At 47.6% G+C, this 23,743-nt stretch overlaps 1 protein-coding gene across 3 annotated transcripts in view; it reads right to left on the reverse strand.

Moving 5' to 3' along the window:
- Nucleotides 1–211: 211 nt before the first annotated feature.
- RAB15 (RAB15, member RAS oncogene family) overlaps nucleotides 212–23,743 on the reverse strand; it is a 30,997-nt gene continuing 7,465 nt past the window's right edge. For 2 of the 3 annotated variants that reach the window (XM_088663448.1, XM_088663453.1), the window contains exons 3-8: nucleotides 13,575–13,635; nucleotides 9,309–9,369; nucleotides 7,172–7,249; nucleotides 5,811–5,900; nucleotides 4,888–4,953; nucleotides 212–4,128 (exon numbers count right to left, since the gene is read on the reverse strand). In XM_088663448.1, coding sequence (XP_088519574.1) covers nucleotides 3,970–4,128; nucleotides 4,888–4,953; nucleotides 5,811–5,900; nucleotides 7,172–7,249; nucleotides 9,309–9,369; nucleotides 13,575–13,635 — 515 coding nt within the window. In that variant the 3' untranslated portion in view covers nucleotides 212–3,969. Of the gene's footprint in view, nucleotides 4,129–4,887; nucleotides 4,954–5,810; nucleotides 5,901–7,171; nucleotides 7,250–9,308; nucleotides 9,370–13,574; nucleotides 13,636–21,665; nucleotides 22,223–23,743 lie in introns of those variants that run through there. The other variant, XM_035126126.3, reaches the window with a different exon arrangement.

The following is a 23,743-nucleotide window of genomic DNA, read 5'->3' on the forward strand; positions in this document are numbered from 1 at the left end:
CCGGTTTGCTTCTTTGGCTCCTTTCTTGTGCAACTGAGCCAGTTTGCAGCATTAAACATACCTCTATTCTGAATGTGTTCTCTACATAGGGAAGCGTTTGCTGTTTGACCTCCTGGATTTCACTTCAAGTGAGATTCTTAGCAGCAACACAGCTTCTTTGTTGCAGAGGACCGGGTTAGCCACTCAGCAAGGAACTAAAGCAACCACCAACCACTTTGAGAATCTTTATTTTTGTAAAGATCTTTCTTGTTTAAAACCATTACAGTGACAGGCCATACAAGGAAACCCAGTCAGAGTGCAAAGTCCACAAATTACAGACACAGCAGAGGATTCAGAAAGTTCTAAGTTTGGCTGGATCCCATGACAAGTTTATATGCAACGGTTTCCGCTACAGACAGAATGATCCGTGACTCAACAGGACGGAGGGAGCCTCAGAATACTGAAGAGTACTAGATTCCCAGACTCATCCTCCCTTCCCCAAGCACTGGCCTGAAACCAAGAAGCACTTTGTGGCCTCCTGAGAGCACCACTCCAATCTGCACAGAGAAAAATCAGCATTGATTAGGGAGCTTTTCTTGCACCGAGTTGTCTTAATGACCCAGAATGCACACTATTAGCGTGGCTCGTTTTGCTCAGTGTTGGGAGCCAGAGGCTTCGTCAACCACTTGTTTGTGAGTTCAACCCAGTAAAAGGCCATTGCTGACTCTACATAATAAGGACTCCAGCTAATGCCATAAGCAGGGCAAAGAGCTTCTCACCTGTTCCCCTTTCTGGTCTTGTGTGTTGTGAAGATTACATTGGAGTCTAGTTTGTGCGTTATAGTTAACAGCATCAGCAGCCCAGCTTCTATTATATTGGTGGGATATGGTCTTAGATCCTAGGTGGAGCAAGCGGCACTGATGTGATGCTGAATTGCAGCAGGCAAGGAAGAGCTACAGTGGGGACATCTCTTTGGGCCCTCCTAGCTTGCAGAGCCAGAGATACTGGGAAGCCACCTGTGCTCATTTCAGGGACAGAATGACATTCCTTTCAGACAGACCACCTTGAGGGCAGCTCTAGCAACAGAGACAGCCAGGTAGCAGCTAAGACAACCACTCTCTGCAGGCAGCTAGCTAGCCACTGTTTTTTTTTGTTTCCCAGTTGCACTGAGAACATGCCAAGTGAGTTCTTCCAAGTTTCTCATCACACACATGTCTTAGCATACAGGTAGGTAGCCGTGTTGGTCTGAGCATGTTCTGCATGCTGCCTCGGGCCTTCCACGTTGTAAGTCTAAGTGGTCGTGAAAACCTGCTTTCTGCACTCACAGCATGCCCATTCACCTTGGGTGCAGTGCAATCCAGTCAGAAAACAGGGGTGGAGAGAGAAGACAACACAGGCCACATAGACTCTCTGTGCAAGGATTGACCCTCAGTCTTCATTCCAACCTCCTAACAAGCTAGGCAGACCAAAGCCAGTGAAAGCCAGCAAGGCCTCAACCAGTCATCACAACAGAGTTTGGGCTTACAAAAAAGCTCTTCCTTTGCTGTGGCCGACCCATTTCCCTCAGTCTCTACACGCCTTCTCTCTCAGGGCAAAGATGCCTAGTTCCCCACCTGCACAAGTCCTCATTTCATTTCCACCTGTTCTTACAGAATTTGGGTCCTACTACATCATGGCTGGGAGGAAGCTTTGGTCCTCCAGGTGTTGTTTGATTCCAGCTCCCCTCACACCATCACAGCCAGCACGGCCCTTTGGTCAGGGATGGTGGGAGTTGTAGTTCAAAAACTAAACAGGCTACCAGCTACGTGTGTCTCTAATTAGTGTCTACAATATCTCCAGCTTCACACTAGGTCTTGCAGAAAGCGGTCCCTTGTGGTCAAGCCGTTTCGTGCCTCTTTCTTCCCAGACCCTGGGACTGGGGTCTTCCCAGGGGACTGTGGCTACAGGAGAGCTGCTCCTGCCAACAGCAGGCACTGTGTGTAGAACTTCACTGTTTCCCCCTTACATTTCCAGTGGCTTGATACCTGTTCAAACCCACCCAGCACAAAGAAAGAGGTAAAACTGGTGGTTTTGAGAGTGGAGACTTTTTTTGGAAATGCAAGGCACCCTTGCTTTCAGAACAAGCATCACAGTGCAGCCAACTTCATTCCCGCTACATGCTACTCCCCTTCCTCTTCTTCACCGGGTAAAAAGATTTTTCATCTGCTCTGAGAGAGAAAGTCAACAACCAACTGGAAGAGGAAGAGGGGAAATGAGCAGGGAAATGTAAATCAGTCTGCTCTCTGGTATGACCTGGCTAGGGAAGGGCAGATCATCACATTTTCTATCACTCAAATGGATTGTGCCTAAGCCCCACCCCCTCCACCAAAGGCAGCCTCTCTAGGCAGCAGGAGGACTTATGCACCACCATCCCACCCAGAAAGCCTCTGGTTGACACCCACCCTTTCTAGATCTGCAAATGTAGCCCATTGCTGGCACATACATAGGAAGGGAAAGGAGTCTTAGCCTCCCCAAGGTGTTGGCACGCAGGGAGCAGCTACTCTGGAGCAGGCAGGCGCATATAGATTAGAATTACCATGGCATGCTGCCAAGTGTCTTTAGGCCTCCCCCGCCAAGCATGTCAAGGTGAGAGGGGGATGCTGGTACAACATGCAGGCAGGCAGGCTGGTTTCAGTTTGCTCGGATCAAGCCATGTTAAGCAGCACATGGCAAAAGAACCAAATAAATTGGATACCCTGGAATCTACCAGGCTGAGCTTCCAAGGAAATTCCTTCTGTGGAGGAACTTCTAAAAAGAGCCCACGAAAGGGTCTTGAGCAACCTCTTACAGGTTGGACCTCAAGAGTGAGAAGAAACAAATGAGGGGAGGCTCTATGCACAGATTACAGTGTGTTTCCATATCAGCGCTTTGGTGAATAGTTGGGGAAGTCATTCCAAGGGGGCTCTCAAAGCCAGTTCTGCACAGGTGACACACAGATAGGGTGCAGGGATATAAGCTAAGCGGGTGCCTGATGTACCTGCACCACCAAAGATACCCAAGGGGAGTCAAGCGAAGATGCCCTACAAAATTTTCGAGTAAATGTAGAAGGCAAGGATTTTGCTTGGTGTGCAACACAAGGCTCCAAGGAGTTACAAAACAGGAGCCTGGTTTGGCCCAGGAAGAAGCAAACATTCTTTGCAACTGGTAAGGCGAGTCTGAATTTAAAGCCCCAAATCTTACCCCTTTCCCAGCAGGGCTAGACTCTTGCTGCTCCCAGCAGCTTACACTTAGCAGGGCAAGAGATGCCACTGCGCACTTTGGAACAAGCCCCAATTTGGCGAGGTGCCGGGATGAGAGGTTTTTTTTTATATATATATAAAAAACAACCTCCAGGCAGCCAGGTATGTACAAGACACTGTATCCAACACAGCCACAAAGCCCCAACCCTGTGCAGGCATGGGGGCAGATGCTGAAATGGCAAGGCAATGTATGGGTGGCAGATACAAACGGACAAGCCTTCAGCAGGCCTGCTATTGAGGGTGTGCAAGCAAACGGTCTGTCTGGAGGAGAGTGAAGGAAGCGGGACATTCCTCCCTCCTTGAGCGCCCTGTTCTCAGAGGACATGCCTAGTTGCAGCCAGGCACAGAACCCAACCGGCTCAGCTGCCCCCTGGAAAAGGGCAAGGCTGCAGAGCACCTGGAGGTTGAGAGGCTGCTGAATATAGGCCTCTGCTGCTGCGATCGCCAACCACAGCTATTCCGCAAAGGTGGCGGGGTGATGTTCTGCGTATTGTGAGCCCCCCCGAAGAGAGATTTGGATCCAGGGAGTTTGGGGGAACAACAGAAATCACCAATCAAGGAGAAACACCAGGAAATCCATAGAGGATCCAGCAGGGCAGAGAGTGGGCAGGCAGGCAGGCAACCAGAGACCAAAGAGATGGAGCCCTCTCTAGGTGGCAGCCTCTCTGCCTGCACTGGGGGACAGAAGAAAAGGAAGAGCACTGGGAGGCTTTCAGCACCAGCAGGTCTTGGGGGAGTGCTCTGTGCCCTCTGGCTTGCTTGCCTCTTCCTCCAGCTCAACCAGGTTCAGTTCATCAGTCGCATACGTGCGGAGTCCATCCAGCTCCTTCTTGTGGGCCTGCAGGACCAGCTCTGTCAGACGAGTGAAAGACTGAAAGAGATGAGGGTTGGGTTTTTTTTTTAAAAAAAGTGGGGTTTAGTACATAGCTTCAGATCAGCAAACAAGTCCACACAAGTTACTAGTCCACAACGTATTTACTAGAGTGCTTGGGTGCACATGTCTAAATGTTTAAGACATTTAAGGTACTTTTTTTAAAAAAAGACTACTTCTCAAACTTTCAGTTTGCAATTTTTATTTGCTACATGCATGTGTCAATTTACAATCCAGTTTTAAGCAGGAGAGTTACATGCATGCTTAAATATGCCCCACTGAGATCAACAGTGGGCTCCTGCTCCATCTATGTGTGAGTTTTGACACTAACTGCTAACATTATAACACATAGGGGCGTATCCAACGGACTCTATTTTCGCCAATTCTGCTGCCCACTGTAGTCCACTGCAAAGCCACTCCTGAAGGTATAGAGACCATCCAGAACAGGTATGGGATATGGCAAGAAAGGCTACAGTAGATGGGTGTGTGTGAATCCAGATACACCACCGTACGTAAGTGTGAGTACTTCTGAGATTAAATAAAATATATATGCTACATTTGCAACAATATATAGTGCAACTTTGCTTTCTCTCCCAAAGGTGAGGTGCCTACTGGCTGCTATGGTCAAAAACTACAGGTGAGACCAAGGATTTTCCACCATGGTCTCTCTTTTGTTCTGTATCTCCACTTGCTCTGCAAAGGTGATACACTGGCTGCAAAGCACCAGACACCTGGATGTTCCATATGCAAAGTTCTTACCTCTTTGATGTTTAAGTTGGTGCAAGCACTTGTTTCATAGAAATCCATGCCATACTCCTTGGCCAGCTGGAAGACAGAAGTTCCGACAGCTTTACATACAGGTATAATAGTGACTGTCAACAGATTGTACAGATAGATCTGAAGAAACTAGAACATTCTTACATCACCACCTCAAAGACTGAGAAGATAACTTGTATTATTATTATTATTTTAAAAACAGGCTAGGTAACATTTGAAGTTTCTGAATTGGGAAAAAGAGCACTGTTACAGGCATAGCGTGTCTCTCTGATTAACCAGGGCTGGAAAAACTAGTAGAATGAAGTCCAGCTCCATACCCCAGTGCCACCTCTAATATAAACCCAGGAACACTGCAAAACAAAGCTTGTCTGTGCCAGAAGGAAACCAGCTCCCAGAACCCATTTCCACAAGTTCCTGGACCTTGACAAAATTTAACTGCTCCTACCATCTAGTTTTCTAGATCAGACTCTGCCCTGGTTCACACCCACAGCAGATGAGGCAATCAACCTGTTCCTGTCTATACCAGACTATGTGGGGGGGCTCACACAACTGCATGTGTTTCTGAACAACAACAACAGCGGAACCTATCATATAGCAAGAAGGGTTCCCGACAATGCCATTGTCTTATATAGAGGAATTCGGTTGTGGAGGTGTATGGGCCAAGATCCAAGCACAATGAAAGCAGAACTCACTGCACCGCCAAAGTTAAAACAGATTTAAAAAATGGAGAAGCCCAGACCACATTGTTATTTACAAGGCTGAGTGAACAGAATCAGCTCAGTGGCAGAGCACCTGCTTTGTAGATGGTCTGACCCACCTGGCACTGTCAGTTTTACTATATCATCTGCTATGAGTGAGGCTTAGGTCTCAAAGGAGAACAACTAGCAGCTACCCAAGATGCTTACCTGGAGGCCTTGCTCTTTGCCTACTTGCCTCTTCTCCTCCTCGTCTGCTTTATTCCCAATAAGGATCTTCTGGACGCCATCTGGGGCATACTGGAGAGAAGGGAGAGACTTTAGCCCATCCCAATCAGCATAGATTAGAAGCAGCATGCAGTAGTTAAAAACTGAGCTGTACGGCACTATTCAGACTTGGGATTGTCAAATGTACCATTCCTGTTGCCTTTTAACTGTTGCACAGGGCAGAGAATTTTCATAGCAATTGGCTTCTTCCCCCACTGCAACACAAACATCTGGAAAATGGCACCGCCCAACACATTTCTGATCTTAACAAAGCAATTAAAAGAATCACAGGATGGTCTTACAGAAAACAGAGCTTCCACAGACCAAAGCCAATCAAAGAAAAAGGGCAGCTAGAAAATCCCCCCAAACCCAGGGGCCAACAGAGTTGATTGCACATGCCCAACAGCATCTTCTTCAGTCCAAACCTGTTCATCTCGCTGTTAAGTTCACTGCAAAAGCAGATTACTTCAGTGCCAGTTGTGGCAGAGTGTTAAGAGTCACCATGTAAAAATATGCAACACCTTCACCAGCCCAGTGCCTCCAGGTGTTCTGGACCACAACTCTCATCAGCCCCAGGACTGGCTAAAGCTGATGGGAGTTGTAGTCTCAACACATTTGGAGGGCACCAACCTGGCAAAGGCTAATCTATAAAAAATTCCCTAACAGTGTAAAGGCAGAAAGTATGTGCACAAGGACACAAAGTTAGCACTCTGGCAGTATCCAAGATGCCTCCATCAGTTATTCAACAGCAGTGTATTTTATTTATTATTACATTTATATAGCCACTTATCAATAAATATTCACTGGATGTTTTACATGCAAAACAATATAATAGTTATTATCAAAAAAATAAACAGCAGCCTTTTGTGGCAGCAGAGATGGCATAATACAGCTCAGATTTAAAACACGGTTAAGGTTTATTAGATGTTCCTCTAGTTCCTGCATAATCTTCTAGTTAGCACTTGCTAAATACTGAGGAGCTTACACAAGGTAGAAGCCCTTTCACAGGAAATAAGGACACCCCAATAGTGTTATGCCTTTTTCAAGGACATCCGGATTGTCTGTTGAATTCCCAAGGCTATTTTAATCCTACAATCTCTAGATAAACCAAGCACCTAAGCCAAACGTGCTATTTCTCTGTTTGAACAAGGCTTCTCAAGACAAGAGAGTGCATGTATATATATATATACACACAGACCTTGAGCAGGAGCAGTTCATCCGATTTTGCCATGGCAACTTCTCCCACACTGGGGCCAACAGTCCCCAACAATAGGGGGAAGAAGAAGGGAGGCCCCCTTGCTTACCTCATCTACATCACTGGCCCATTTCATGATGTGCTGGTATGAGCGCTCACTGCTGATGTCGTACACCAAGAATATCCCCTGGGGAGAGAACCAGGTCAAGAAAACAGGATGGAGTATAACGTGCAACATAAACCCAAAGGTGAAATGACTTCTACTTAAAGGGAAGGTAGGTGTGTGTAATTGTTAATTTAATAGGACATTCCCTATGCACCCTCTGCCCAAGAATTATGCTGGAGGGTTGAAGAAGAGGAACTAGACATTTGGGGATTATTCTTTCTTCTGTCCTGTTAGATTCTGCATGCATCTGCATGTAGGCCAAACTCACTGTGAAACCTTCATGGCAGATGTGGCCTTTAACTACGACCGATAAACCAAAAGCATTCGTGTTTTGACAGTTGTTCCTACAAGATTGTTACAGAGCAGGCTGCCACCATGCTAGATAACAGACAACTGTTTAATGAATATGTCAGTCTTTCCCCCTGGGGACCTGGCTAATCAGTCTGCATTCCCTGCAGAAATACAGCAGGCTTCTTTGGCTGCAGTTTTACTGAACGCTCCTTATACGCTAGGCTTCATGTCTCAGAGATCTAGCACCACTATGGCTCAGGGCATCAAGTGGCAGGCAACAGGTGATCTCCAGGCAGCAGTCGGGGCAAAACATTTACCGTATTTTTCCGTCTATAAGACAAGGTTTTTTACCCAATTTTTTAGGTCTAAAAACGTGGGTCTTCTTATTCACAGAATATAGCACAGAATATATGCACAAATGGAGCTGCGCAAAGACACTGTACTGCGGTGCAACATTACACAGGAGGAGCTCGGCAATTGAAATAATATCCCACCTCCTGCGCCTTTAACATCAGTGAAACATCGCACCTTGCACTCCTCCTGTGCAACCTTGCGCCACCCGCACACAAATGGAGCCGTGCGAAGACGCCACACAGAAAAAACAGATCACACATGCAGCCACTGCCTGTAGGGCGGGCAGAGTGGGAGGAGGCAAGCAGACTGAGAATGTCCTGTGGGAAAGGCGCTGCCTCTCCAGTTGGCCGCAGCAATAGAAGATATCTCTCCCCTCCGCGCCTTTCCCGAAATTACTTTTGCCGAACAGGTCTGTGAGTGACTGGCTCTCTGAATCAACACGCTTGTTACTTTGGAACCACACGTTCTGGGGAATTATCAAGATGCAGACTTGCAGCTAGACCAGATGGATTAGTAGGAGGCAGAACTATCATTGCCTCTTTGCTCCAGTATCCTATGTGTGTAAGCTGATAGCTACAGCATATAGCAGAGACCTATTCAGTCTGCAATCTCCCATCTTTAAGCCGGGGCCAAAATCTGACCTGATGGCTAGAACATCCAACGTATTTTTATTTTTCCTCATCTCCTGCTTTGTGTACAGTTCTGGAGAATTTCAAAGCTTGCCAGTGTTTTGTGACATTCTGATAGGTCCTAAGAAAGGTATTGCACAAATGTGGATTTTTGGATTGCTTTCTCATGGGCCAACACCACTGCATTTTATGCACCAGTAACACTAAATTCCTAAAGTATGCAGATTGTCTTCAGCCCTTGAGGCCAGCTGGACTGCTGGCTTGCTGCCTTTCAATTTAGCTGAGGTTTAATGTTGGGACCCTTTCTGTGTTCCAGTGCTAACCTTTGTCAGCGTTAGCCCCAAAGTTGTGTGTGTCTCTGTCTGTCTCCAAGTAGGAACCTATGGTCTGGATTCAACTAAGTTGCTGCACTTGCGGAAGCTACTGCAACAAGATCCACTGGTGCAACAATACTACCCTTCCTCTCCCTGTGAACCCCCCCCCCCAAAAAAAAATCTGCTTCGGAGGGTAGGGAGAACCCCAGAATGGGTGAAAGAGGGGAGATTCAATTCAGCAGGACGATCTCCTTAGCACGATGTTTAATTCTACTCAATATAAAAAAAATGGAGAGATTCCAGAGCTGTCCACCTCTGTCAGGCCACTTCCATGAATTTTGGTTACACTCTGCTTACATCTCTGGCAACAAATGAATTATGTCAGAGAAATAGCACCGAGGCAAATGCTGGGACAATTCCTGCAAAAGCCAGCTAGTCCTTTCCTGGTCTCTCCATGCTTTTTGTACTAAGTCTAGGAGAAAACAGTTTTACCTGGGCTCGCCTGTAGTACTGCTTCGTGATGGTCTGGTATCGCTCCTGACCTGCAGTGTCCCTGGAACAAAAGCAGACGTCTTTAGAGTTGCTCCAAGTTACACACAGACTGAGGGCCATGCACTGCAATTTTTATCCACATGATCCATCTGGACTGCAGCAGAGTTGGCGCTCACATGGACAAGGGAATTATTATCATCAGCTATTGGACTGTATCCAGCGCTGCCCATGAGCGAGTGGAAGAGACTTCTGCTTATGAAACAGGACTTCACCATCCTCTCCTACCTGCTGCAGCCCCTCAAAATCAGCACTGGAGCGTTGGGATAAGCTCCAGAGCAGATTTTGGCATGGGGAATGGGGGGGGGGAGAAGGGGCTGCAAGGAGAGGAAGGTGAAATCCTGTTGTGCAAGCTGAGGTCTCCTTGTGCAGTGTTGGGATTCTGCTAATCGTTTACAAAGTGCTTAGAATTTACTAAAGCACTGTCCAGAGATTAAAGAACAAAAGAGCCACTACCCACAGACTTACAAACTAAGATCCATGATGCAAGAGGGAAAAGGAAAAGTTGGGCATCAGTTCTTTAAGAGTTACATGGTAGTTCTTAGAGTGACTAGCTGGAACAGAAATAGTTCAGGGAGAAAAGGAGCCAAATGGTAACTGGCCTCAGCTGATGTAATGGACTGGGCCCCGTTATTCCAGATCGCCCTCTGCATTATGCAAAGTGAGCGATTGGATAGCCAGGAGCAGTTCTCATCATCATTACACAAATTCCTCCTCCTCACCCCTGCTAACGTAGCTGCCAAACACACTTCCTAACATGCAGCCTTGACTTTCTGCCACGTCAGAAGATGAACCCAAACTGTAGATTTGTGCTAAACTGCAGTCACGTCGTCATAAAGCATGATTAATTGTTGCTCTGCAGTATCATCTTATGACCGACTTGCTCTTTAATCCACAAATGGTCATCGTCACTAATATTGTCACAGTACAGGAACACACAGGATCACTTCAGCTATGGAGGTTTATGCAATTTGACTGCTCCCTGCTGGGCTGTTTTAAATCTACTCCTGTGAAGGCAATCGCATCTAGGGTCTTCCCAGAAAAGATATATCATTATTCTCATGCTGACATACAAGCATCCATGTCCTATTTTTAAAAGACTTATTTTTTGTTTTTAATTAGTTCTTAGAATGCTATCTAATACCCCCACCCCAGTATTTCACACACACACACCCCATTATACCTCCGTCCTCCACCAGTCCTCCACCAGTCACGGACTGTGGGTCGGGGGGGAGGGGTGGCGTTGTTAATCCGGGAGGATTGCTCTTTCAGGGCTCTGCCATCACCATCAATCACCGGCATTGAATGTGTTGGCCTAGTGTGGGGCACCAAGGAGGGCTTGGCTGTCTGGCTGGTGTACCGACCACCCAGCGCACCAGCAGCCACCCTGTCGGACCTGTTGGAGGTGGTGGCCGGCTGGGCCTTGGAGTTCCCTAACTTATTGGTTTTGGGGGACTTCAACATCCATGCCGATGCCACCCCCTCCTCACGGGTTCCGGACCTGGTGTCTTCCATGGCGACATTAGGGCTCTCCCAGTTTGTTTTGGGTCCCACACACCAAGCAGGCCACACGCTGGATTTGATTTTTGGTGCAGGTATAGATGTGATCATGTCCCCAATTATGGAAGTGCCATGGTCTGATCACTACGCTCTGAAAGCCAGGATTGACTTACCGCCTCTGCCCCGCTTGGGTGGTGAGCCGATTTGGGCTCGTCCGCGAAGGCTGATGGATCCTGATAGATTCCGTCAGGCTTTACGGGACCCTGCTCCCCCTGGTGGCTCGTTAAATGAGCTGGTCGAGAACTGGAATAACCGGCTCTTGGCGGCCATTGATGAGATCGCACCTAAGCGCCCTCTGCAACCCCGCCGAAACCGGGCCCCTTGGTTCACCGAGGAACTTCGGAAAATGAAGCGGGACCTCAGACGGCTTGAGCGAGTATGGCGGCATACTCGCGACGGAGCCTCAAGAACATCTTATAGGTCGCTTATGAAAACCTACGAGATGGCGGTGAAAGCCACAAAGAAGTCTTACTTCTCAGCTTCCATCGCATCCGCTAGCTCTCGCCCGGCACAACTTTTTCGAACAATCAGGTCTCTAACAACCCTTGAGGATCAGTCAAATTTAAGCACAAATTCGACCCATAGCTGTGAGGCATTTGCGAGCTTTTTTGCGGAGAAAGTCTTGACACTTTGACACTTCGCCGTGACCTTTCTGCCAATTTTGACCTCTGTAAACAGCTGGATCAAGGCGGGTCGGGGCTGCTGATTCTTCTAGATCTGTCAGCCGCCTTCGACATGGTCGATTATGAGCTTTTAGACCACCGCCTTGCCGACGTGGGGATTCAGGGTACAGTCCAACAATGGCTGCGTTCCTTTATCTCAGGTCGGGGACAGAGGGTGGCGCTAGGGAGGGGGTTGTCACCGCGGCACTCCTTGGTGTGTGGAGTCCCGCAAGGTGCAATCCTTTCCCCAATGCTTTTTAATATCTTCATGCGCCCCCTTGCCCAGATTGTCCGGAGTTTTGGACTGGGTTGTCATCAATATGCTGATGACACCCAGATTTATCTGTTGATGGATGACCGTCCTGCCTCGGCCCCGGACACATTGACCAAGTGCCTGGAAGCTGTGGCTGGATGGCTACGTGGGAGTCGGCTGAAGCTAAATCCTTCGAAGACAGAGGTCCTCTGGCTGGGTCGGGATGACATGGGGCGGGGGGGCCAACTTCCATCTTTCGCTGGGGCCCAATTAGTGTCAGCCCCTTCTGTCAAGAGCTTGGGGGTAACCTTGGATGCCTCCCTTTCCATGGAGGCACAGGTTGCAACCACAGCCAAGGTGGCATTTTTTCCATCTCCGCCGCATTAAGCAGTTGGTCCCCTATCTCTCTCAACCTGATCTAGCCACAGTGATCCATGCGATGGTCACCTCTAGGCTTGATTATTGTAATTCGCTCTACGCGGGGCTGCCCTTGAAACTGACCCAGAAACTCCAGCGGGTGCAGAATGCCGCGGCGAGGCTCCTTACGGGGTCCCGGCTGCGGGATCATATTCATCCAGTGCTTTACCAACTGCACTGGCTCCCGGTGGAGTACAGGATCAGGTTCAAGGTGCTGGTTTTGACCTTTAAAGCCTTATGCGGCTTAGGACCCTCGTACCTACGGGACCGCCTCTCCCGGTATGACCCACAGAGGACATTGCGGTCCACAAATAATAACATATTGGAGATCCTGAGTCACAAGGTGGCTAGGCTGGCCTCGACCAGGACCAGGGCCTTCTCAGTACTGGCCCCGACCTGGTGGAACGCTCTGTCCCATCTTTTCGTAGGGCCTGCAAGACAGAGCTGTTTTGTTTGGCCTTCGGACTGACGCAGTCTGACCCCACGGTTACCCTCCCCTAAGGTTTTATCTATAATGGTTTTATCTTATTCGTAGATTTTTAATTTTAAAATTGAATTTTAACATTGTATTATTCTGTTGTTTTAACTGAATTGTTTCTTTTATATTTGTGTTGATATTATTTGTTGTTAGCCGCCCTGAGCCCGGTCTTGACTGGGAAGGGCGGGGTATAAATAAAAATTATTATTATTATTATTATTATTAGAAACCAACACAATAAAGTGGAAAACTTATTGGGTCAAAGCCACTCCTATTGCATGAAAACAGAATAAAGCACCAGTGGTGCTGGGTAGGTACTAACACTACCTAAAAGAGAGAAGCATGTTTTTCTAAATAACAATAATAGTTTGAAATGGCCTGGAGCTTTAATCCACACCCTGAAAAACAGCCCCAGTCCCTATTCAGGCAACCACAGGAAGGCTACACTACACACATGGTATATAACAGCTTGTTACATTACTGCCCAGGAACCCAAATGGCCTCTCCCTCTCAGTCCTACTGGACCTCTTTGCAGATGATGTTCAATAACCACTTATTGATTCCCTGCTACTTTTGATAATTTACCAAGCACTTCATTTGGAGAGTGCTTTATAGTGTCTCTGCATGCTTCACTTTATGGCAATCTTGCCATTCACTTTATGGCTGAGTTACTTGCCATTCCCATTTTACAGATAAAAGAACTGAGGCTGAGAATGGGCAATTCGCCAAAGTTCTCACAATGTATTCACAACAAGGAACTCTTACAGTATCTGGTCTCCCAGATCCAGAGTTCAGCTCTCTGTCCGAAGATCTATATTGCAATAGCTAAAATCACTTACCAGATCTGTATTCGGACCTTAATGCCATCTACTTCTATAGTCTTCATTTTAAAATCGACTCCTGTGAATAACAAAAGCAAAAGATTAGAAGGGCAACGCCATCCCTACCCAGTAGATTCTGCTGAGTGCTATTAGATAATGTGATGTTTAGAACATATATATATAGACCCACAAATATCCATGTACGCGTTTCTCATGTGCAGCATGTTCCTTGGCAGGGCCGGCCCTACGGCCAGGCTGGGTGGCGCCGGGCCGCCAGGGGGGGCGGAAACGGGGGGGGGGCAGAGGGATCCGTCGCACCACGGTGCTAGATATACTTAAGACAGCCCTGTTCCTTGGGAGTCCTGCTAGCAGAAGATTGTGCAAGTCCTTCCACTAGCGCAACACTTCTTCTCCCCATCCAAAAATTGGCTGCAAGTTGAAATGCTTGCACTGATGGAACAAATGTCATGGTGCTACATTGAATTTCTTCCCCAATATCTATCTCCTCTTCAATCTACTGCACAACCACCCAACTATGTGAATAAGCAAACAACATATTCTCTCTCTCACACACACACACAATCTAATAGTACATCACCATTGTTAAGGAGCTGGATCCTCCCTTCTCTGCTGAACTCCTCACCAGCAGCCCAACCTGTCTCTGGCCTTGCTATACAGCGCTTCTGAACTTCTGAGCAGTTGACATATTCATACAAACTCCGTAACACTACAGCAGTTGAGTCAGTAGCTAGGAAGAGCTCATTTTAATCAACTCAAGCTAGTGCTCTCACTCTGATGGTCACCAATCTCACAGAACTACGGGGTGAACACACCAAGCAGGCCTCTGGTTGAGGTCTCAGTGTGTGGGCAAGATATCACAGGTGCTGCCAGACAGCTCATAGCCTAAACCTTTTAGAGCAGGCATCCCCAGACTTCAGCCCTCCAGATGTTTTGGACTACAATTCCCATCTTCCCCGACCACTGGTCCTGTTAGCTAGGGATCATGGGAGTTGTAGGCCAAAACATCTGGAGGGCCGCAGTTTGGAGATGCCTGTTCTAGACACTATTTAAAGGCAGCCCCGTGCAGAGTGCCTTATCTGTGTCTAGTCTGGAAATACCTGTGTTTCTCCAAAAATAAGACACCATCTTATATTTATTTTTTCTCAAAAGAACACACTATGTCTTATTTTCGGGGTATGGCTTATATTCTTTGAATGCTTAAAAATCCTGCTACGGCTTATTTTATGGCTACGTCTTATTTTTTGGAGAAACAGGATAGATCACTGCGGCAAATTTTGTCCTGTGCAGAAATGGTCACCATTGGCATACCAGCTGAAATGGATGAAACACACCCCTAGCTTAAGGTTACCAGATTTTTTCCAATGAATCCGGGGACACTTTTCAACTTCCTACTAAATAGATGGATTTTGTCAGGGGACTGATTTGTAAATCTGGGGACTGTCCCCAGAAACGGGGACATCTGGTAACCTTACCCTAGCTACCGACACTACTTGGGCTTCACTATTCAGCACCCAAGCCAGCAGCATTTGCAATGCAGACTTGGGTTTTTTAGGGGAAGTGGAACCTCATCTGGCAGATATCCCAGCTCACAGCACCTCCACCTTGCCTGGATTTAACCTCTGCTTGTTCGCTCTCATCCATCTCAGAATGGCCTCAAGGCACCAGTTTAGAGTTTCTAAAACCTGATATCAGAAGATGGAAAAGAAAGACATAGAGTTCCATGTCATCAACCTTTGGATGACTTCCCCCAGTAGCTTCATGCAGCTCTTAAAATGCACGGAAGACAAAACAGAGCCCTGGGGCACCCTGAAAGTCATAGGGCACAGGGCAAGACTTGCCCAACATTATCACCCAAGAACTTCCATCATGGAACAACAAGAACAAATGTAAAAAAGTGTCCACTAAGTCCAATACCCAATAGTTGACCCAGAAGGATATTATGGTTGACAGATTTCCTGGACTTCTCAGTGGCTTTCAATACTAACAGGGTAGCACTCCTTCTATCCTTCCTCCAGAGCACATCATCCACCAGGGTGACCAAGGCTATTTCCATCCCAGAGCTGGGCCTGGCCATTGGTGGGGTTGATGACAGTTGGGAGTCCAACAACAAATGGAGGGATGCTGGCTGTCCACCTCTGGTCTAGGCCAATGTGGGTCATAAAGGAATAGTTTACTATACGATCTAACATACGTTGCCTTTGCATGCTCAGCCATGGTGTGTGTGTGTGTGTGGAGAGAGAAAGAGAGAGATTAAATAGTATAAAAACAGGACAAGAAAATCTTACTGGAGTAGGGAACATACCATGAAAGGAACCATGGGAAAGTACTAGTGAATTCACCTTAATTTTGTCAGAGGGAGATCTGACCTTGGTAGGCTGTGCAGCTTCAACTTATCTGTGATCCGGTCTAGATTCTTTTGAAGCCTGTTCTCCTCATATAAGAACAACAGCCCAACTCCCCAGTTCTCTGCAGGAGAGCCAGCAAAAGCAGAAAAGACCAAAGACTCTGTGTTTCTTTGAAGCTTCTACTGCAGCTGCTTGCCCACACCGCTGAAGAAGCAGGTACCTTTCAGCAACACGGGGGACTGCAAGATAAATGCCACCAAAGCGGCACACAGCTTCCTACGCAACCTGTCTTTCCAAGGTGGTGTGCCACAGCGCGATAAAGCTTGGCTGACAAGACACCTCAGCAGTAACGCTTATACGCAAACCAAGCAGCACCTACCTGCTGCCTTGCAGTATTTCTCTTCTGAGTTTGCCCTTCTTCTTGTTGCAGGGCAGGGTAGAGCTGCTTGAGTGTACCAGCTTTATAAGCCTTGCATGAGGCCTTCCTCATGTCAGCCATAGCTTACGAAACTGTGGCAATCAAACCCAGAAGTGAATCCATAAGACAACAGTTTTTAGATCCATGATTGGGCAGGTTAGAGGCTACAAAACAGGCAGTGGGAAAGCAGGTGCTTTGCATGGAAAAGGCCCCAGGTCCCCAGCCTGGAAAGGTGCTGCCTATCAGGGTAGAGAAGGCAAGACCAAGGTAGGTGGACCAGTGGTCCGCCTTGGTGTGAGACAGGTTCCTACATCTACCAGTGGTTGTTAACTATGAGAAATAAAGGTTAAGAGGCAGTATAGTTCCAATTATCAGAAACTGATTGCAAACCAAAAGGGATGGTGACCGTCATGCCTTGCTTATGAATTTCCTCCAGGAACCCAGCTAGCTTCTGTTGGGAGACAGATTGCTGAACTAGATGGACACTTGGCCTGATCCAGCAAAACAAAGCCTTGCATCCTGCACAAAAAGCTCCCTGATCCAAGATTAAGTTTATTTTCTCCTCAGAAAATTGTGTAGCTTTCTGAGGGTGACTCACATATCGTGCACGATTCACCAAGCAGGAACAAGTTGAAAGTGATCCTTTGTACTCCGCAAGGCATTTTCTACTCGCTCTGTGGTCACAATGAGAACTTCATTAACTTAACGCAGATGAGGACTGTGTGCTTGCGTCACCGTGTGGGAGAACAGGACCGTTTTGGAAATGGTCCACTGCTGGAGAAAATATAAACTCTAGGAGGAACATATCCCATTACATAGCTATTCATACATACAAGCTACCTGGCTAAAACCGGCTATGGTCAACCTGAGTGGGTTTACGTTCAAGCAGATCTATGCAGCAGGTCACACGAAGAAGAAGCTGTTCAAGAGAGGTGGCACTTCTGTTAACTAATCCAGAATGCGGCAGCTAGACTGGTGACTGGGAGCGGCCGCCGAGATCACATAACACCGGTCCTAAAAGACCTACATTGGCTCCCAGTACGTTTCCGAGCACAATTCAAAGTGTTGGTGTTGACCTTTAAAGCCCTAAACGGCCTCGGTCCGGTATACCTGAAGGAGCGTCTCCACCCCCATCGTTCTGCCCGGACACTGAGGTCCAGCTCCGAGGGCCTTCTGGCGGTTCCCTCATTACGAGAAGCCAAGTTACAGGGAACCAGGCAGAGGGCCTTCTCGGTAGTGGCACCCACCCTGTGGAATGCCCTCCCACTAGAGGTCAAAGAGAACAATTACCAGACCTTTAGAAGGCATCTCAAGGCAGCCCTGTTTAGGGAAGCTTTTAATGTTTGATGGATTTCTGTATTTTAGAATTTCTGTTTTTTTTTTGGAAGCCGCCCAGAGTGGCTGGGGGAACCCGGCCAGATGGGCGGGGTATAAATAATAAATTATTATTATTATTATTATTATAACTCCACTCTTCCACAACCTTCCTAATGTCCCATCTCAGGAGAATAGGGAAGTGGGGGCTGAAAACCCAACCTAGTGATAGTCTTCACTGCATACTCACCTGAATGAAGACCATTTAATACCTGATTTTCCCCCTATAAAGCAGAGTGGGGGCCTGTGGTCCTCCAGATGTTGATGGACTACAACTCCTATCATTCCTTACCATTGGCCATGTTGGCTGGGACTGATGGGAGTTGGCGTCCTACAAATATCTGGTGGATCCACCCCTGCTAAAAGGAGGTAATCTCCTTGTGTAACCACCATTGTGAGTAGTATATTTTGCTACAAGCCTACAAATGGGGTAGTTAGGGCACACACTGGAAGTGGAAGTGGCTCAGCCATTCTTTGTTTACTACCATTGTTCCCTTGGTACATTGGAAGGCAGCAGCATTAGCCAGAAGGTAGGCCACGATCTACTTGGTAGATCTCTGGGTGTTTTGCAGTAGATCATAAGTGTTTCTCAATTGTTTGATGATAGCAACAACTAAAAGGCTTCCCTCACTAAATTAAAGGGCTTGAACAAAGAAACCTTGTGGAGAAACCAGGAATGGATTTTTGCCCTGGACTGAATATGTGCTTGATTCTTAATGTGTGTCTGCCTTCCTGAAGCACTATTTTACACTTGGCTTCAGTTGGTGACCCTCAGATTCTACAAATTGTAATAAAGCTTAAAGCCTGTTCACTGGCCAGATAAGTTACTGGAAGAATCAGTGACTTATTGGAGGATATTAAACAACTGGAGGGGTAGAAGAGAGGAGAGACTCTGTAGCATATGGATGCAAATACATATCACGAGTGATGAATCGGGTGAAATTTGGAAAAGCATGATTTACAAGAAATCATGGGGCTAAGCAGAAAACCTTGCTTTCTTAGTACCAGAAGTTCCAAGAAAGCTTTTGAAAATCACAGCTTTATTTCTGTATGGACAATTTTCCTTTGCATAAGTTTGCTAGTAACAATGGGTGCCAACTGCAAACAAATATTATGCAAGCTTGGCAGTGTCAATGATTTTAGGTTGGTTTACTAAATATAAGAAATATAAACTTGCTAAATTAGACCACTCTCTAGAGCAAATGAACCTCCACCCCAATGCTACTGAACTTCAACACCCATCAGTCCCAAACAAATGGGATGACGGAGGAAGTTGGGAACTTCTCACTTTCCAGATGGATTCCATCATAAGTTTGCAAATACTCAAATCTGAAAATAACAGCTTCAATACACTCCACTAATAGCACTAATGCCCAACCCCCCACATGTGTGTTGGCCTTACTTGCAAGTCCTGTGCCTGATTAGGGCTACAGAGCTCTTTCAGATGGAGCAGTGTCAATATGGACATGCCCCAAAGCAGCTTTCTTCTCAAGCTGCCAGCCGCTGAATGCAAGCCTGAGGAATCAAGCCATAGCTGGGGAGTTTCAGGCCCAGAGGTCAAATGCAGCCAATCACACCTCTCTATATGGCACCATCTCTCCCCAGGCCACACCCCTAACCCTCCCAGCTTCACACTTTCCTTGAATACTTTTGACTGCCTGGAATGTGTCCTTGAAAACCTGCATTGCCTTTTGCTTGCCTGGATGGAGGATAGAGAAGTGTGTGCATGAGTGTGACAAACTAACTTATTGTATAGATGTAAAATTTGCATTCGTTGCTCCACCCACCTTGGCCCCACCCACTGCCATGTGTCGCCTGGACAGTTGCCCAGAAGGGAATGTGGCCCTTGGACTGAAAAAAAAATGTTCCCAACCCCTGCTATAGGTTATGCATGGCTAGCAAAATGGTAGAAACGAATGGTTTCAACAGGAAAACATCAACATGTTGCCCTCGGCAGGCAAAGTCAGAGGCAGGTGGGGAAGCTCAGCCACAGCCTTCTTTTACCACATTTCAAGCAACACTTCATTATCTCACCACCACCCAAAAAATCCTGCACAATCTGCAAGTTATTTTTGGACGTTCGCTACATTTCTTAAAATGAAAGGCATGCTAGTAGTCACACCTTCTGAGATGAAAGCTTTGTGCCTAATTTCAGAACTGTGGGGCCTGACTGAGGTCATGCTCTGGGAACCTCCATTCATGTTTTAAACGGTCCCTTTTTTTTATTTAATGTGTTTCATGACCAAGAGAGCTAACAGAAGAAGAGCTCTGCTGGATCAGGCCAAGGCCCATTTAGTCCAGCACTCTGTTTTCACAGTGGACAACCAGATCACCATAGGAAGCCAACAAGCAGGACCCGGGTGCAAGAGCATTTGCACCTGCAGTTTCTGGCAACTGGTATCCAGAGGCACACTGCATCCCACAGTGAAGGCAAGCCATTGGAGCTAGTGTGGTGCAGCTGTTGTGGCAGGGGTCCCCAACCTTGTGGGGCGCCAGGGTGTATTCTGGAAATCTAAGAAACTGTCAAACGCACCATAAAGTACCCATTTCACAGAAGAAAAACTGGTGATGCTCAGAACTGCCCCTCAACTGGCCAAACACCTACACTCCCAATAAATAAAATGAGGGCGGGTCGAGAGGGGGGGGAGCAGGCAATGTCTTTCCCAACCAACTAAACCCCCTTGCAAAAGCAAAGAGAAACCACCCAAAAATCTCTACTGCCTTGAGCTCATTGGAGAAAAGGTGGAATATAAATGCAAAATATAAAGGCCTGGTACTACAAACAGCTAAAACACCTGCTCTTGGCCACTTCAGATATGCCCTGCACATCACTCAGAAAAACGGGGCACATCCAATGTTTAGTCTCTCTTAAGGATGCTTTGCGTGTTATGTTCTGAGCTCACCAGCATGCTCCCACAAGTCACTCCTGTGTCTAAAAATAGAATGGGCTCATACAGTAGCTGCTTCCAGATTCTCAGCACACATATGTGGCTGCTAACACCCACAAAAAAGCAGATGCTCCAAAGAAGCAGGCATATTCCAAGTAATGGGTTTAGGCTCAGGTCGGACTTATCAGAGGGCTGTTTTTTTAAGAGCCCATGAGGAGCTGACATTATTCCCTGGGACCAGCATAGCCACTACTGAGGATTTCAGAAAGCAAAGCAAAGCAGGTCTGCCTTCCCTCTGGCTTTCTCTCTTCCATCCGCCCCCCCCACCTCCATATGACTCATGGTGCTATGCCTACCTCATATTTTCGAACAATGACGTCACATTTATTTTCACCTTTGAGGTGAGCTGGCATTACTGCATTTAGCAGCAGCAGCAGCAGCAGCAGCAGCAGCAACATGTACAGTGGACCGGAGAGCCGGGCGGTTATTGAACAAAAACTGGCTCCCAACACACAGGCAACGCAGGAGCCAAGGCCCGGTATTGGTGCAGCATCTAACAACAGGTAACTGGAAGCTAAGGCACTGAAAGGGGGGCGGGATTTCAGGGAGAAGGGGGTGCTTTTAGCGACCCCTGCCTTAGTATAGGGTGTCAGCTTTGCTTCAGGGAGCCTGAGCCTCAGATCTGAATCGCCCGCTCCCCCGGTTCCCTCTCGGGGCTTGCTATGGGCAACTGTGCAGGTACACTCTCATGTTAATCCGTGCCAAAGACGCAGTGTCTTTACGCGCGATGCAACTCAGCCACCCCTCCCCTCCTCCCCAGTCCAGCAGCGAAGCCCCCAAGGCCGCAAGTGTGTCCCACGGGGTCTCCCGCCTCTCTCGAGCCGGGCCCCAGAGGATGCCCTATGAAGGAGTCGCCGCGGCTTCCTCTTGTTCGAGGGCGAATCTCGTCGGCCCTCCTCAGCCTTTGTCCCCGCTCCCGGTGGAGACGGTGGAAGAGGCCGGGCTGGCAGATCCCCCCCCCCGCGACTTCTCTTCCTTCCCCACCCTACCAGCCCCGGCGTACCGATGGTGGAGATGTGCGAAGGGTGGAACTCGTTGTCGGTGAAGCGGCACAGCAAGCAGGTCTTGCCCACGCCCGAGTCCCCGATGAGCAGCAGGCGAAAGAGCACGTCGTACTGCTTGGCCATGGCGGGCGCCGCTCCGGCTTCAGCCCCGCGCGGCATCCGCTGCCATCCCAGCTAAGCGCGCTCTCCTCCGCCCGCGGCGTCCGTGCGCGTCTGGGGAGAGGCAGCCTCAGCTGCAAGACCCGGCGGGCGAAGCGAGGTGGAAGGAAGGAAAGAACGGTGGGAAGGAGGGAGAACCGACGCCGACGCCTCGGCTGCTGAGATCCGCCGGGGGTGGATCTCCAGAAGAGCGGGAGAAATTGAAGGCTGCCGAGGCGCTGGCGCCGGGGAGGGAATCACTTCCCCGCTCACGGAGCGACAAGCGGGGAGGTCTGCAAAGGTGCTCCTACTGCTCCCTATTGGAGAGCGCAGGGGAAACAGGGACGCGCAAGGCGGGCTCCTCGGACGCGCAAAGTCAGGACGCAGCGGCCGGCGCTTTTCGGGCTCATTTGCGCTCGCCAGCCAGCCGGCGTGCTCGCTTTGAACCACGTGCCTAACAACTAACAGAAGGGGCGGAGAAGAAGGGAAGGCGGCCAGCTCAAATGAAGGCGAGCAGGCCAAGCTGCGGCGCCTGTTGGCAAAGCCGGGTTGTGACCCTGGAACATACGGTATGCCGAGTAAGATGGGATGAAAAGCTCGGGAGCGGGCGCAGAATCACAAGTTTCCATCGCCATCAGTGCCGGATTTACGTTGAAGCTAAACAAGTTAAAGGGAAAAAAATTAAAGGAAAAAACCTGGATGTACATTTCCAAAATATAAGATAAAAAACAAATAAAATAAAACCTACATACAGCAACAGTGTTTTGTGTTGTGTAGGCTCCTATGATGTAAGTAATGGGCCCCACCTGCTGGCCTGCTCCACTGGTACCAGTAATTATTTCACTATTAACATACTTCTTAATTGTATTTCACCATTAATATACTTCTTCTTAATTGTATTTCAGTTCAACAATTACTTTGATAGAATACATATTTTGTTATGTGCAAATGCCTTCAAATCCCTATTAGGTCCATAAATTACCATATAGCATATATTCAACACTAAAAGGTGACAATTTGTTGTTGACAAAGGACAGCTGGACATATAAAGGGCCCCATTACCTTCAGTAGCTTAGGACTTCATCAAACCTACTGATAAATCCGGCCCTGGTTGCCATGGAAAACTAAAGAGAAATCCAGTTTGCAGGTATCGGGGATAAACGAGGGACTAAATTTCTCTGTGGTTATCTGCTCAGGATACACATTGTTTGCATGAAATTAAGGTTAGAGAGCTCTGTAACTTCTCAGTAGAATGTGTCCTTTTATTTAAAATAGAATGTGTCCTTTTATTTAAAATGCATCTCTGGGTTATTTGTGGGGCATAGGAATTCGTTCATTTTTTTCCCTTCAAAATATAGTCCGCCCCCCCCCTCCAAGGTCTGAGGGACAGTGGACTGGCCCCCTGCTGAAAAAGTTTGCTGACCCCTGGGCTATGGGATGCTGGCAGTTTAGGGGGTGGGGTGGAAAAACAGGTAGATGGAATGGAAGATTTTGGAAGAGAGCATGGCTAGCTGACTGGAACCTGAACAGCAGCACTCCACACTTGTAAAATTATGATTGCCATAGAAATATGAGTGTTGGCAATGATGATGGTGATGTTTGTTTGTTTGTTTGTTTATACATACATACATACATACATACATACATACATACATACATACATACATACCCTGCCCATCTGGCTAGGTTTCTCCAGCCACTCTGGGTGGCTTCCAACAAAATATTAAAAATACAATAAAACATCAGACATTAAAAGCTTCCCTAAACAGGGCTGCCGTGTGTGTGTGTGTGTGTGTGTGTGTGTGCACGCGCACTATATAATGAGTAGCATATAAACCACATACATACCCATTTAAATGAAAGGTAACTTGCAAGGGAGTGGGGAGAAGGAAGCATAAGCAGTTTGTTATGCCAAGACTATAATTCAGAAATCATTTAT

The sequence above is a fragment of the Zootoca vivipara genome, chromosome 1 (assembly GCF_965207765.1).
Source record: "Zootoca vivipara chromosome 1, rZooViv2.hap1.1, whole genome shotgun sequence".
Classification (NCBI taxonomy): Eukaryota; Metazoa; Chordata; class Lepidosauria; order Squamata; family Lacertidae; genus Zootoca; species Zootoca vivipara.